At 37.9% G+C, this 17,100-nt stretch overlaps 1 protein-coding gene across 5 annotated transcripts in view; it reads right to left on the reverse strand.

Annotated features, from left to right (window-relative positions):
* PDE1C (phosphodiesterase 1C) overlaps positions 1-17,100 on the reverse strand; it is a 311,425-nt gene that overhangs the window by 276,682 nt on the left and 17,643 nt on the right. For 4 of the 5 annotated variants that reach the window (XM_082755208.1, XM_082755212.1, XM_082755211.1 and 1 more), the window contains exon 2: positions 709-759. The exons of the other annotated variant lie outside the window; for it this stretch is intronic. In XM_082755208.1, coding sequence (XP_082611334.1) covers positions 709-759 — 51 coding nt within the window. The remainder of the gene's footprint in view (positions 1-708; positions 760-17,100) is intronic. 5 annotated transcript variants of the gene reach the window in all.

A 17,100-nucleotide genomic window follows, 5' to 3' on the forward strand; every position in this document is an offset into this window, starting at 1 on the left:
TGACTGTGCCAAATAATGCACAGTAGATGTAAATCTTCCAATGTTTTGATCTGTATCACGTACAAATGATGATGGCAAATGCCCCCTTGTAATGATGAGGAGTTTTCCCTACTAAATGATCACAAAGCATTATGAAACTGCATAAGTTATGAACAGGATCTCCAATCTTCCTCTTCGATCCTATATTTTTTGTTACATTTGTTTTTAATGGTCCATATGGTCACATTAACGCTCACCTGGTGTTACGTTACCACATGCATCCCTTTGTTTTGTTCAAACCTGCAACACTCATTTCAAACCTCAAGCCATATCTTTAGCTCCCAACCCTGCCATGGGATGCAAAAAGCGATGAAGTATCATTGTGGTTTGAACACGTTTCCAGTATGCTATTTTTAAGGCTTAACCTAAGTCTTTGTAGCCCCTGTGGTCAACTTTAGCTGCCTTTGTGACATGTTTTTATAACCTTTTTTTTGCCTGAAACAGCTATATAGCCACAAAGCCTTCCACTCTTTTGAATTTGCATCAACGCTGTTTAGAAAGACTGGATTTCTGTAAGAGATATTTCTATACTATAGCTCTTCAGTTTAGTATTGTAAATAAACCATAACAATAGGGTTGCCATAATATGAGATTAAAATACATACTGAATGTATTTATTTCTACCATACATAGACAATTTACCCAGTTAAAATAAAAAAGGCTACTTACGGGCAAATCGTGAAAGTGGTCGTGCATTTTTGTCACCCGTCTCATTTGCAACTGAAAGGAGAAAATATGGAGAAATAAAAAGCATCACATTTAAAAGTTACATTGTCTAAGACTGATAATAATACAAATTTTCATGCATATAAAGGAGAGACAACTGTTTGCAGTAACAACAGTTGGATGTATATGCATAAGCATGCACACACAGTTGCTTTTTTTTTTTAATGCCACCAAATATGTTTCTTTGCATGTTTATATATCTGTCCGGTTCAGTTCTGCTTTTGGAGTCAGCATGACACACTATAGGTACCTGCAGACATTGTCTTGTCCCACATAATAATTGAATCACAACTTCCTAACATTTAAACGCTACCTGTTAACAGTCCATAGCAATATAGAACCACAGTCATCCTTACAAATTCTATTTCATATCATACTTTTTTTTCCCCAAGTCCTAAGCAAAAATGTCACTTTACCCATTTACTTTATGGAGTACAGTAAGAAAAAATATTTTTCTGCCTACATAAGGAAATACACTAGCCCAGAGGATCATTTAATAGCAAATTATATGAAATTTAAGGACCTACACAGAGGAATCCTGTAACATTTGGAACTGCTTATAGATATTACCTAGGATAAAAACAACCCCATATGAATTCTGCCTTTTTCTGCCTCAGTGTCAGTCTGCCATAACTGTCAATATTTATGTGACCCAGCCAATATACAGTTAGTCAAGTGCATAGATGATATTTTGGGATTCTCACAGCACTAAACTATAGGGAAAAAGAAAAACAAAAAAAAAAAAAGAAGAAGCCATAAGTTATCAATGAGATAACTTACCCCCCATGACTTATTTTTTATAGCTAGAGTAATCATGAGGAACTCCATTGATGGGTCAAAAGGGAGGAGAACATATTACAAGTGTACACATAAACCTTGACAATTCCTTGTTTTCTTTAAAAATTCTATTTTCTAGAGAAAAGACCAACCAAGCTAAAAAATCCCACAAAGGTATGCAAAACATGGCCAGAACAGATTCATAAATCTCTAGAAAGATAATGATGTCCTCTAAACAGTAATGGACTTTTTGAAGCCAGAAAAGGCTTTTGAGGAGATTTAATTCTAACAAACCTTAAGGCTGTCAACTTCAGTTTGGTTTTGTTTCAGACATACCTAGTACTATTCTAGCTTTCACTATTTACAATCCAATCTTTTGCCCATTGATTATAGTGGCTCTAGCACTCATTATGTTAGCAAATAAAGGGAGTCGATAACAAACCAGTGCATCATTTTGCTCACATTAGCCAGTAGATGGTGCCCTTAAAACGCGCGGCTTTCTAAAGGTGTGGAAAGCCAAGCAAGGGAAATTTTGTGTACCTCTCACTGGCTCATGATAAGGACTGCAAAAGTCCTTTTCTACCAGCCAGCCAGAGAGATTTGGAAACTCGGATTTTATGGGTGCAGTCACAAATATCTTCTTCCATAGGGACCTCAAAAAGTCTTAAAAGGAAAAATTATTAAAAAAAAAAAAAAAAAAAAAAAGCACCAAGCAGAGACACCAGAGCAACTGCACAGTTCAGCAGGTCCAGAGCACTTTATAATTTCAGAGATAAGTCTAGGTCTGCTTGAGGTGATGGCATGGTGAAGGAGAGGCAGCAGCATCCTGCATCCTCCATGGGGCAGGAATCGAAAGAGCCGAGCCCAGTAAATGGAGAACTGTGACAATTTTTGTAGGGACAAAATGTTCAGAAAGCACTGCTATAGCCAATGTGTAAAGAGCAAGCAGCCAAGCTTTGTCTTCAACTCAGTGCTGCCAACTTGCACCAGGTGGGCTAGCTTAGGCACCTCTGCATCACAGCAGAGTCTAGGTAAAATCGTAACATGTATTGATGCTTAAGTTGGGGCATCGGGTGAACCTAGATCAATTAAGTGCCTACTAAGGGCCACACATGTGCACTACTCTCCCCTCTGCTCTCGTAGCAGATGGCAATCCCTCGTCACCAGGGGCTTCAGGTGCACGCAGGGTCTCAGGTGTGTGCCACCTTCCAGCCAGATGTGGCAACAAGAGTTTCAGAGCACTCCACACCACATCTGTGTTTGGGAAGCTCAGCTCACATAGTCCCAGCATCCAACACAAAGGGGGTCATTAATTACCTCAGAAATAAGCATTTTCCAGTTCCAGACCACATGCTTTTTGCTTTCCAAACATCAGATTGTGTAATATACAGAATAATGCCCTTCCATCTGGTGTACAGTCATCCAGAGCAGAGCTACAGGTAACACAGCAAAGCCATGAGCAGGATATAAAAGCACCATGGATGTTGATCAAAAACAACTGGCAAGATTTCTGGAATAAGCAAGCTAATCACTGATGGGAATTGTATGGGACCAGTGAGGTGTGCGCACAGGTGTAATCTCAGACGTGTTTAACCCTGCAGTTAGAAAGGGAGGGATTCAGAGGCAAGATGCGAGGAACATTTCTGTATATATTTTGTGTATCTTAGATTTTACTTGATGCAGTTTCCTCTGTAGAACTTCTGCATGTACATCCTACAGTCGTCTTACAGGGTTCTGTGAAGACATGAGGAACTTACAGACCTATACATGTGACATGTATATGAGAAAGACTTTCTTCAGGAAAGCTTGAAATCTTTTCCCCTGTTTACTGATATTTATTAATAGCAATAAGCTTTTGGGAGAGAGCAGGTATGAATAAATGAAACTAGAGAAATAACTTTCTGAGAAAGCAAGTTACAAACCACATCAATGATGATTTCTGGTATTTCCAAGGATTTCCTACACCTGCTGCTGTCTCTTCAGATACTCTTACTGTCCAGCCACATCCTACATTTCTGTGTTGAAATCTAGGCCAATTTTCACCTCAGATTAGGTACAACTATCAGCACTTCTGATATTTAGTTTATCCTTGTAAGTGGGTAGGACCTTCTTCAGTTTCCATCCCAACATTTTTTATTATTTTTTTATATTATTATTATTATTATATATATATATTTTATTAAACATTCAAAGTTATTTTGCATTCTAACGTGGAAGGAAACAGTAATCACAGAGACAGGTATAATAACATGTAGATAGCTGGTGAGTAACTTAACAGTCCTTCAGATAGACAACTGTGACAGACAGGAAATATACAACAGGAACCCCATTAGAATTAAACACATGCTGTTCGTGGTCACTTGTCCAAGTAGACAACAAAATATCAGGCCTAATCAAATTTATTCAATTTCAAATGTGTTATATCATATTATAACTGCCTGAAAATCTCAAGGATATTGCCTTACAATTATAAAAAAATTTTCATAGGTATGATCAATTTTTTGATTAATGTGGATCACTCATATGTGAATTCACCATATGCCAACTTCGAGTCTTGGGCAGTCTTCATTTTTTTAATGTTTGCCCTGTTAAAACTATTTCCTACAGCTTGCCACTTTTTTCTACAGAGGGTATTGATTTCACCAGTACACCCCTTCAGCCAATTTAGCTTTCAAGGATCCTTTGTCAAATTTCTAGTACAATGCAAAGAAAAATATACCACTTCATAGTATTGACTCATTAAGTCTGACAGACTTAGACAATAGAGCATCATCTATATTTTACGATTCAGCAAGTGAGAGGTTGAAGAAAATATGGTGTTTTTACCCAACAGTAAACACATCCCTTTCAAGATGACTTTATTTATTTATTGTAAATCAACCAAAGGTCAGATGAGTTTAACTATATATTTCATGCTGCCGGTAAATTTGCCAAAGTGTAAGGAAGAGGAAACATACGTTAGATAAAGTGAAAACAGATATGCAGATAAATTTTCTTTGAACACACCATCTAAATAAACTCTTCCCTGCCCAGGGAATTTCTTAAACTTCCCCTCCAATGGTACATGTTTTGTATAGCATATCTGAAAAAAAAAATACACTTCTGAATTGCCCTAACATACTTACATATCCTCTCTTGATAATCGTTTCTTTTAAAACTCAGGAGAATAAAAGTACTACAACTGCAGCAATAACTGTGTCTATTTTTCACAGACAAATCAAAGTAACATCATCTCTGGGAAGTCCAGGGGGTTTTGCTCTAAAAGACTGTAATGCTCTTACACGTTTGATAAACTTATCAAGTCCTATCTTAAAATAGATTGTTGTTTTTTTTTTATGATTACACATCTCATAAGACTTTGCCAGAAAGTGATTGCAGTGTGGGTTATGAACTACCATTTAATTTCCAGAACAAACTTACTCACAGTCAATTTATTTCAATTTGTTCTCGCACCAGCAATCTCTTTAAGCTGACGTACTTTTTTTTTTTTTTCTGGTGCTTAATCCTCCTCTGACTTTTGCACTGAAAGCCTGGATCTCCCTCTTTCATTATCATTTTGTGGACTAAAAACACCATTATCTTTTAGTTCTGTCTTCCTACAAAACAGGTATTGTCACATCTCCTCCCCCTCTTTACTGAACTTCTTCAGTGTCAATATGTTTTCCCACTTTCTTGAATATTTGTTTATGGTACCATATTCTTGCCTAGCCACACACTAACTATGCCGTAACACCCACCCACCCCATCAAATTAACAGACTCTCTGACCATAGCAAAGTTCTTGTTATTAAGTCCTCATCAAGCATGATCTTTCATTCTGCACTACTAAATTCCATCCATTGCTGTTAGCCCAGTCCATCACCTGTGTTGTACTGTTAGATACTCAGATCCTCCTCTGTACTAGCAATGTTTTGTGTCACCAGCCGCGATATTCATCACTTTCTGTTTTCTGTGTCAGACATTAACAAAATGTTTCAACAAGATCAATCCCACACACAGAGATCAGAAGCACAATACCACCAAGGGATGGCTTTTCTGGTGGCTTTCTTACCCATTTAGAAGATTCCTCATAAGAAAACCTATCTTTACAGGATTTAGAGTCTGATAAAAAGATCAGAAAAGACACTGACCATGCAAGTAATGAGACATTCAGTGGCAGGATAGAAAATTCTGCTTCTGAGAGTTTTTAAATCGAGCGCTGTATAAACTCCAAATGTATCAACTATGGAGCCAGTGCTCACATTACTGAGACAGAGATTACTTAGGCCCCTCCAGAGTTAGTCACCAAGAGAGTTTTCTGGATAATAATAGTGTTGAATCCCACTACCACACAGGAAACACCACTAACTTACTTAATATCGTTTGAATTGCTCATGCTGTAGGCATCAATAACACAGGCAGTATAAACATACACTATAAAACACAAAGTCACAAATGTTATAAAAATATGCAGCATCACTTTCATGATCAGAAACCTTAGAGGACAACTCTAGACTAAAGACTCGAAGCAGTTGCTACAATTCAGTGATAGATCAACTGTGTTAGTTGCAAAAGGCACAACACAAGCCTCAGATTTAATCTGAAGATCATGAAACGTTCTAAATAAAAGCTGTGTTTCCAAATACATCTGGAAGGCAGGAACCTGAAATCTTGACTTATAAGTAATAACCAAGAGGCATGCTCGACCCAGTATTTCCCAAAATAACTCCTAATGGATTTTTTTGCTGCTGTTTGCCTGGCAACTACACTGTACACCAAACATTGTCATCCTTCATTAGCTGGGAGAGGAACACCACACACAGCTGATGATTCATTCTCCTTATGAAAGGACCTTACACTGCACTTGCGTTGGGAAAGCTGCTTCTGGAGTGGAAGGCACTTTGTTCCTGCCGGGAACTGAAGACAGTTGCTGTCTCTCTCTGAAGGGACTCTCACTACAGGCACAGATTTCAGAGCTTCTGCATGTTATTGACAATCACAGAAACGTTTTCAAGAAGGGCAAGGTGTACACAGAGGAGTTGTAACAGAGAACTTGGTGCAAAATATCTGTGTGAGAAGAAGCAAAACTGAAAAATACTCTGAGCGTCAGCCAAATTTTATTTAGAGACAGAGAAACAAACATTGAACTTGCAAAATGTGACCCTACTAGTACTTAAGGACTAGAGGGACACTGATGCTGGGCTTTGGAGATTAGGGAAAATAAGCCCAAACAGCAGCAACTGGCTGGACCAAATCCACCTTCTGCACACAAAGGCCCATGTTGTACTCCTAACCTCAAAACTGAGCAGCAGACCTATGTAATCTATCTAAACTATTAATGCATATTCTGTAGATTTAGTACCCCCCAGCTCCCCAGGGTCACAGAAAAAATAGGTCTGTTCACACTAGTCTCAAGCATCTCTTATTCCCAACTCAGTGAATCAGGAGGTGATAGAACAGAAAATATATTTATATATACATATATTTATAAACATGCACACATATGTATAAATAAAAACCTTCACTACTACAAGGTGGTGAAGCTACTTTTGGCTTCTTCTGGAAATATCCAGGCTGACTTCTGTATTCAGCTGAGATTTCTTAGTTCTGGTAGCTGTAACAGACTGTCTGTTGCAGCAAACCCACTCACACCTTTCTCCTGACGGTAACTATACATCTAGAAAGTTCATCTGTGTCATATATTTCTGTGCAGTGAATTTAAGACAGGCGGAAGCAAAACCTAAGCTATGAGATTTTTAGAAGATGATTCTGCCCATGAAGGCTACTATGATTTCTAGCTCAATTCCGTTAGAAAAACCATCATGTAAGCAATGCCATAGTGAATATCACCTAACAGACACATGAGAAATAGCATCAGATGTGGTAGCAAGACATTCTCCTGAACAACGTCACCTATCCTGCTGTTTTTGATAAAAAAACAGCTATAAATTAACCTGAGCACCCTGTACTTCTGGCCACCACCTGAAACAGCCCACAGGATGGTACATGCCTTAGCCTGGCTCAGTTCATCAGCTCTTAGGTTTTTTAAATGCCAGCTTCTCATTCAGAGATGGTCCTTATACCTCACTGATTATGATGTGGTTACATCAAGTCACATCACTTTGAAATCAGCTTCATCATGCACGTGGGCCCTAAAAGTGCTACAGCCCCAATTATGAATGCTTTGTAAGTCAGCAGAAATACTCTGCTTTTTCCCTGTGACTCTGGGTCAGATCATGAGGAAAAAGTGCAGAGATTACTGAAACACTCTCAATTTCAAGCGTTTACTTCAAGCACTGAAAAATAAGCAACAGAAATTAGAGAGCTGCCTGTGCACCCTTGTGACACTACTAAATCACCAGCTATTATACCACTCTAGATAATGGGATGGTCTAAACAAAAGGACTAATTCCAAGTTACTCACAGTAGAGGTACTTAATTAAAAACATAAATAAAGAAAAAGAAGCAGTTTTCCCACTTTGATGGAATTGTAAATTAAAGATGCATTATCCAATGATGCAGAGTGGCTTAGCAACAGATTTCAATAGTGTGCTTTGACAGTCAAAGTTACACTGAAAAGACAGATAATTACAAAAACAGACTGGTTTTTGAGGGGAATGTGTGAACAGTTATAAAAAATTTTTAAAGATTCCATTTGTTATCCAATGGAAAATATTGATTTTTGCTTGAAAATTAAGACTTTCAGCCTGTGGACTTTTCTGTTCTACAGCATAAACAGCGTGTCCCAGAGGAAACAGGCAGCTGCAGAAATTAAGTTGAAAACTCAATATTTTAAAAAGTAAGGAAGTGTACAATCAACCCTAAACTGTGCAATGGCATTAGTCCCTTACTTGATCCTAGATAAATGCCAGTTCAAAATGAAGCTATTTGGTTGTCTGATTTATAAAATTTCACCTGGCATGTAAGGCTCAGATTGAATCACCTTTAAGACACCTGCTTTACCCATGCTTTTCCACTTCATAAAATGGGCTTGCATAAGCGTTACCAACTCCAGGTCAGCACCAATTCTTTTGACAAACGTAATACACTGTGATGTCTGAGTAACTGTAGTTAAATTATTCCAGCCCTTACACAGAGTTCTTTAACAATATTCGTCTAGTGGTTCTAAGACAATAGAGATTCTTTGTGCAGTAGTTAATATTAACACTATTTATTAAGTTTAAAACATAGATAGATATATTTTCCCATGGAAAAGTATTTTAGAGACTATATATTAACATAAATTAAAAAGTAAAAACCCTCAAAGTCTAAAGGGAGTTTCAAAAGTGCTTCTTTACAAGAGGGGTTGCATCCACTGTTAGTTAATGCAACTGGAGGGAAGATCCAAATACAGCTTAATTCCTTCTCCCACCTTACCCTGAATATTCACCAAGATTCAATGCTTAGCACTGTTCACAAAGAGTTTCCAGTGAGATCAGATTGACAGTCAGATGCTATAATTATTTATAAACTTAAGCTCAAGCTCCCAGCCTCTTCTGCTATTTCCATACCCACTTTTCACCTTCATAACAATTCATGAATCATAATCTGAAATCACTCTCCAGTCCATTAGTTAACTAAACATAGCATAGACAGACAGAAGTGCACAGATGACTATCATTACATCTACCTTGATATTAGAGGGATCAGTACTGTAAAAAATATCTTCAGTTAGCAAATATTCGTGTTGCATTTAATAGTATTGTCATTCCAATACAGACATTGTGAAACAAAGATATCTTGGTAGGCGGGAAACAGCCATGAAGACTGCTTTTCTACTATATTAAATCTTATGTTATAGTGCAATAAATCTGTGCTCTACAGATTCCTTAACTGCTTCACTGAACAAAAAAGTATATGGCTTTAAAGTGCTCACAGTATTGGGTCAAAATTGCCACAGTCATCATAACAAATCCTCAAGTAAACAGAAATTTTCTCTTCTGGTCCTAGTTTATTCAAACATGTATGAGCCATGGCCAGACCAAGCACCCTCTGCTGTGCCTGGCTAATTCAACAGCAGAGCATCCTGCCTGGGAGAACCAGTAGCCCTCAGATGTAGCATGAAAAGGATGACACCAAGGCTTCACAGAGACTGAACTAAAAGTGAGAAAAAAATGTACCTTCCTGAGCCTCAAAAGACCTTCTACAAAATCTTAAATGTTCCTGGGATTATTTCAGGAGAGAAATTTACAGTAAGTGGCTCCTAACAGAACATTTAGATACCTCTAAAAGCAAGGACTGTAGCAATCCGTCTCCCTTACATGCAGCCTGTAGAAAGCCTGCCTGTGTAATGGAGGAAGCCTGGAGCGAGGAGGCAGGAAGCTGCTAGCATTATTCTCAGCAGTGCTTCTCATTTGACCAGATCAAGCCTGGCACAGTGTTAGCAGAGGTGTGGAACAGATGTGAAAGCCTCAGTCATTGTGGACCAGTGGGTAACAAGGGGATATAAACGAGAAGATTGCATTCATTTTTTATCCACGACACAATAAAAAGTGAAGTTAAAAATATCAAATCTACCAGACCGAAAAGATTTCCATCCTACTGAAGTTATGAGAGGAAAATCCTCCTAGGAGATTGAAAGAGATGTACTCTATAAACATGTGCATCTATTGTTCCCAAGACTGTCGTTCAAAACTTGTGTCATCATTTTATGTTCTCCCCTGGGTCTTCTCCAATTCAATAGATGTCACTTCAGAGCAAACCACATCACATAGCTGACATTTATCGAAGACGGGCATGGATGCATGAACTCTACTGTAGCACCATGGATGAATTTAAACATAATCCTTACATATTTCCATTCAATTCGGTGAAAGCACAATTGCCTCTGAGATGAGGGAATAATAAAAAGAAAACTCTGCTTTTGGTTGCACCTAAGAACAGGCTTGCAGAGGCACTGGTGGGAAGCCTGCTGAAAACAAAAGGGCCATGTGGGTGTCAGGAAAAGCAGAACTTGTTTTCCATCACCTCAAAAAGGACCGTTTTTTCTTTTGCACAAAGTCACACCCACTTGTATCACTGCTACTTCTTAATTGCAGTCCCACTAGTCTGTAATATTCTAGGTATCAATGAGCCTGTTCTGCTCAGAAAAAGAAGTCACACCACAGAGAGCTCAGGTCAGGGCTCAAGCACATCTCCCTGTCTTCAATCAGACAGCAAAAAACAAGCCTCATTAAGAAGAGAGAACTTGTTCAGCTTCATCACCACATTGCCACCCCATAGGGCTTTTTTTGGGGCATTGGGTACTGTGTTTTGTTTTTTTTTTGGTTGGTTGGTTGGTTTTGTTTCTTTGGGGGGGGTAATGTATAAAAAACATTATTATTATTACATTCTACAAATATCTGGACTCAGAAGTATTTCCCCATGCTAGCACAAACTCATGACTCTCTACTGAAATGCGTACTCACAGCCCAACGGGTATCAGGGATGTTCAGATCTGGGTTGTCAGCTCATTAAAGAAAGGGATAATGTCACGTTGCAGGAAACCAGACTTTAACCCCACTAAAGTTCAGTAACACTCTTATCATGGCATTTCATGCTTTGTCTCCCACATTCCCAGCAGGGATTTCAAAATACTCATGGATTGATGGTGTTCATGGCTGGTAACAGCATAGCTGATGCCAGGAAAGGCCAAAGACAACTCATAAAAATTCACAAGCCCCATGTGAAGTAATTTGTGTAACCTTTCAAATACTATTTCATAATGACTTTTCTCCAAAACAAAGTTGGTTTGTCTCCAGCAAGAACTAAATACAAGCAATGCATTTTTTGCACCATGGGACATGTTTTTAAAACAGATTTGCTAGTTTTTGTTACACTCACACAGCATGCAATCAGTCACGGTAATATCAATGAGGAAAGAAACCAGTACTTTTTGTAAGGAGATAAGACTTGGCACTTTTACTGTGATTCAGGAGGATTTTGTACAAGGAAGAATATAGAAGAAATGAATGAACTGGCAAAAATCCACATTTCCTTGCTCAGTAAAATCTCCCCAGCAATTACCTGGTACACTCTGACCTACAACTGTTCCAGTATAGAGTTCAGTTTGGTCTCCTCCACGTCCTCTGGGATACTTTTCACCCCTCATCTCCGTTCTTGTTATTGCCTTGCAATGCGTGGAGCAATCCAAAATGTTTCAGCAGAGAAATAAGCAAAAAAAAAAAAAAAAAAAAAAATCAAGAAACACTGGAAACACAGCACTGTACAGAGAAGACCTAGGGGAACTGCTTTCTATCTAGCAAAGGGTGGCGGACAACTGCCATTTCTAGATGTCCTACTCTGGAACCTGCATAGGCAGCCACAAAGTGGTGCTCCTGCCCATGCAGGAAGGCCACATTCATCATTTAGCCAGGCAGAAAAGGATTGGTTTCTCCTACCTCTGCAGATGTAAGAGCAATGTTGCCTGCAGTGACAACCTTGCTGTGCCACAGCACACCCAGCAAGCAGCAAGTCTTCGCCACCCACCTAACCCTCCTCTGGTGAGGAACTCCCCTGCATGCCTTCTAAGGCCATTTGCTTCCCAAGAAAACAGTAAGAGGGAGGACAAGAATAATAACCATTTCTCAGGTCTGTAAAAAAAAAAAAAAAAGTCTTGACTTTTACTCAATGCTTTTCTGAAGAAACCTATTTATGGCAGGACCCTGGATTCAGGCCAGGATGTAGGCACAACAATTCAGATGTAAGGAAATCTGAACTCTAAAATTTGACAGCTTTAGAAACTTTGGGAGAACAATTACAAACAGTCTATCACGCTCCTTGAATTGTCACCAGATTCAGCTGGGGAGGTAGTCAGCCACAGAAGGACCCAGTCTCCCAGGCTAAAGCCGCAGATATAATTGATTATTACCCAAACACTTGAACTTGAAGTGCCCTTTCAGTCCAAAATGAGAGGGTTTTAATGTACTCAGTTTAAATAAATTACATTTTTAATCATGCTTTAAGATACAGAAGTTTCAAGTAGAGCTGTATTAAAAAAAAAAAAAAAAAAAAAATGAAAAACTAACATCTGCCCAACTATAGCATTTCTTGTTTTGATTTCCTATGAAGGAACCAAGTGCCACAGCCTCGTTTGGTAATCATTATGTATTTTGTAGCTATTAGTTTCAAAGGAAATCTGCACAAATCTCCCCTTACTGAAATTTGGCATGACAGTGTAACATAATGTTGTAAGAAAATCTACAGTCTCAGATTTCTAAATGCAATCAGTCTGTTCCTTCAATATAAAAAGTCACGAGCTAGTTCCAGATGGTGACATTTGTACAAGCAAAGTCATTAGAAATCAAGAACCTCAGTGAAACACGCTGCAACTTAGACTTAGCTCAGTCTGTGCATGTGTATGAACATTAATATACATATTAAACATATATAGCTTAGAATCAAAATAGATAAATCCCACAGTATTACTTTTTATAGTGCTTTTGTCCCTAACAAATCATCAGCATTTAATCAAAGTTTAAAAAAATCTTACTGGAAATAAAAATGCATTTATAAAACTAGCAACCTTTCAGACAGCTGTATTAGATTGGGTGTAATAAAGTGATAACATGAGCAGAAGATACCTTCCAGCCTGAAGCTGGCTGGGATCCCTCCACTTCAAATCCACATTAAGTGAGTGTGCATGTAAGTTTATAGACATTCACTGAATAAACCCCACCAGCCATGAGTGAAAGGTCTCTGTACAACTCCTCTAGTCTCCTCCAAAACTCACATCCTGCCATGAAACTGAAGTATCCATAACCATCATCCCAGTACATATCACATTTAACAGCCTTTGGCATTTCTGTTTGCAGCACCCCAAACAATACTATGGTCCTGGTAGCAACTCAGCTGCACAAATCTTTTTCTCCAAATTCTGCTAACATCTCTATGTTCACTGGTGAAGAACAAGAAGTCTTTGGGCCCTCTTTGTAGCAGTTTCAAACTTTCCATGCATCAACATTTCTGGGGTTTTAAAACCTGGAAGCAATTTTTGGCAGTTTCCTTCCTTCCCACTTGGTTTCTTCTATAAAGAGGATCCAGCAAAGCAAAGCTTTGCTCCATCTGATGTTCTGCATGTTGATACATGGTATTTGTGTCATTTTGGAGTACATAAACCTCACTCCACGTTCTGAGGCAAGAAGGGTTTTCCAGAAAGGGTAAGAGCTAGGACACACCGATTTATGTAGTTTCAGTTTCAAAATATTTCGGAACATATGTTACTGGATTTTACGTAGACCCTCTTCTGCTCTCAAATGAAGGCTCTGAACACTTTTGAATTAAAAAATAAAAATTAAATAAAAAGAACAAAAAACTGCTTAAGGGCTTAAACACTTTAAGAAGAAAGTTATGTCACATCACACATTGATTAAAACTTACACCAACTCAAAATACATTTTGAGCTGGCAATCCAGAAGTCAGAAAAATTAACTTCTGGGCAAACTTCAGTGTTGCAGAAATAGGCAGACATTTGTTACTCGCGTCATCATTGTGACCAAGTCATGCAACAAAAGTCTGGGTCAAGTAGAATAATAGAGGACGGTGACCAAGCTAAAATGACACTTCCAGAGTTTTGAATATTTCTTCTTCTATTTGGGAAAGTATACTGCAAAATAAAGCTTTAGAGGCAATGACTCAGTTCAGATGTTGAAAACAGAAGTTCTGGCAGGATTTATAACACAAGCTTTTGTAAACAGAAAAGTCTTTTTTTTTTTCCCCCTTCTTTCTAGAAGAAAATCAATCTTTACTGTATGTGCAAGTAAAGACTCAAAACTACAAGTTGAAGTAGCTCCCAGCAAAGTAATAGCATCCATGTTTGCCATCCTGACTGCTAAATTTCCTTTCAGAGAGTCCATTAACAAACAGCTTGTTCTGCAAATAGCAGGTGGTCATTGCAATGAATCTAAATACTCTTAAAGCACGTGTAAGAACACACATCAAGCCCACACAAATTAATTGGATTATTTTTAATGATTTCACAGGAATTGGACCCAGATTCCCACCAAAGCCTAATATCATAAAAAAATGACAACATCCTTGGTTTTCCAATGTTGCCTAATGAAAAAAAAAAAAAAAAGAAGACCAAAATATAGTCTTGTTCTAACACTGTTAGCCCCTAAATGATGCTTTGTGCTATTTAGATATTCAGGTAAATAGAGAATGATAGTTAAACTTCACCCTTAGAGTTACTAAAAAATGCCAACTACTGACCAAGGATATTTTTGACTACAAAGCAGTCAAAATACACAAGCATCACCTAACTGGATTCCTGCTTTCATCAACACTAGGTTAGTGCTGTGACCGAAAGTAGTCTTATCCTTTCGTCTTCCATTTATTTCCAAACCCACACCACTTCCTCTCACACTAGGGAAAACAAAACAAAACAAAACAAAACAAAACAAACAAAATAACAACAACAACAACAAAAACTGATTTCAGTAGTGTCAGCTGCTTAGAATACCTTGAAATGGTCAAGAAACTTTTGTCTGATAAGAAAAGTATTTATTTATATCAGTAAAGAAAAAAAAAAGAAAGAAAAACACATAATAACATCCACTGCCATATCTTATCTCAAATTATCTCACTGTCAAGTACTGCTCTTACTACAACAGGTAAACTAGAAGAACAAAAAAAAAGAAAAGAGAAAAAACTTTTTTTCTTTCTTTTTTTTTTAATATCATTATGGATTGTTTTGAACCATGTAAAATCTCCTTCTGATATCCTATGAAGCACTTAATTAAATATCAGATAAAATCATGTAGTTAGTAGTTCCTACAAACTATCTTCTTCAGAGTCAACTTCCAATCAAATACTGTGTGAACCCTCTTGTGCTCTAGACAAACAAAACTCATTGCCAACCCCTTACCAGAACCAAAGCCCTTGTTGAAATCAGCCATACTTTCCAATGCAGGGAGGAAAAAAAAAAAAAAAAAGAGAGAGAGAGAGAGAGAACCGCTATTCCATTGTTTTTTGTTTGCTTGACTGCAGTTTTGCTTTGTGTTTAAAACATCCTTAAGAAACAAAAGGAGGACATAACTGTGTATCACTTCAACAACAGGAAAATTGTACCAGTAAGTACCTTTCTGTTAAAGTATAAGGCTAGAACTTGTAGAGTGCTGGGATATGAAACAAATTGTGGAGTGCTTCTACAAAAGAAGAAAAATACCAGTACTTCTCTGTGAAACATCAGTGCCTTGCTATCCTTACAATAAGTATTTAAGCCATTACTTTTCTCCAGTTCACTCCTTTTCCATTCTTTTCAAATTCATTATTTGAAGATTTCTGTGCACATCCCTTATTTTTTTCTAGACCATGTAACCATTTATTCCACCTTTTTCTCTAAAAGCATGTTTTCTAGACTTTTAGATTGCAAAAGTATCTGGGGGTAGGGGCTTCGTTACTGATGTAGATATCTACAATGCAATGTAGATAGAATGCAATCCAGGTTCCCTTTGTAGTCAATGGAAAGACAATGGCAATTCTAGTGCATGATTCAGCTCAGCCTGACATTGATGTCTAAAATAGGTCAGATGAATAACACTCTGCAAGAATCTATTTGTCTGCATTGATTATAAAGGAATCCAATATGTTTACCTCAGAGGTGGATGTCTTAAATTAGGTGAAATCCTGCCCTGACCTGGTTTCCTGTGCTGTTTCTACAGATTATTTTTGAGGCTCTCTCCTTGAAAATAATTGGACCATATAAAAATCACAAATAGTATTACATGAGGTTGCACCTACAGCATGGGAGCCACTTGACCTCACAAACGTCTAATCCACAGGAAAAAAAAAAAAAAAAAGTTTTTATTGGAAAGATTTTCAAGCAGACTCATTAGAAAGTTACCATGGAAACATTTTCTTCCATTGGTAGAGCACAGTTTGACAATAAGCTCTTGTGGGTGTGATCCTTCAGATTTAAATTTTGTAATGCTAGTAAATGAGGCCTCCTGTGAATTTTTCATGGGCACCTTTATTCCCTTGCTGAACACCAAAAAAAAAAAAAAAAAAAAAGTACATTATTGTTCCACACAGATGAAATAGAGCTGTCTTCAAAAATAAATAAATAAATAAATAGAAATAAAAGGTCATTGAGCTAAAGGGAACACAAGATACGATGTTTAGACACCAAGATAGGTGAGGTTCATGCTTTCCTGCTCACCAAAGGGACTGGCTTTAAAAATGACTGAATCCATAAAAGTAGCACAGAACAACAAACTGTCTCAGCCACATGTACCTGCCAACTCTGATCTTGGTCATAAAACTGTGATGTAGCAAATCAAATGATTCTCTAGTGTGGGGGAAATGCAATAGCTCCAAAGCACTTTATCAGCAGGTACTCAAAGTGACAGTATTACAATGGCATCCCTGCTCAGCCAAACAGATCTTTCTGTTACCTGGAAATGCAAGATGGATGCAGCCATTACTCTACAGCAGTACTAAGATACAAAAGCAGCTAATGCTTTGGGACCCCAAGTCCTACTTTTAAAGATAACTGAGATGCAAGTCCTTAAGTGCTCATGTCACACCTAAAAGCAGAGCCTCAGCTCCCATATCATTAGAAGCATTCAAAATTGGTTTCCATTATGAAGACAGAGTGGTAATT

The sequence above is a fragment of the Aythya marila genome (assembly GCF_965140915.1).
Source record: "Aythya marila genome assembly, chromosome: 2".
Lineage (NCBI taxonomy): Eukaryota > Metazoa > Chordata > Aves > Anseriformes > Anatidae > Aythya > Aythya marila.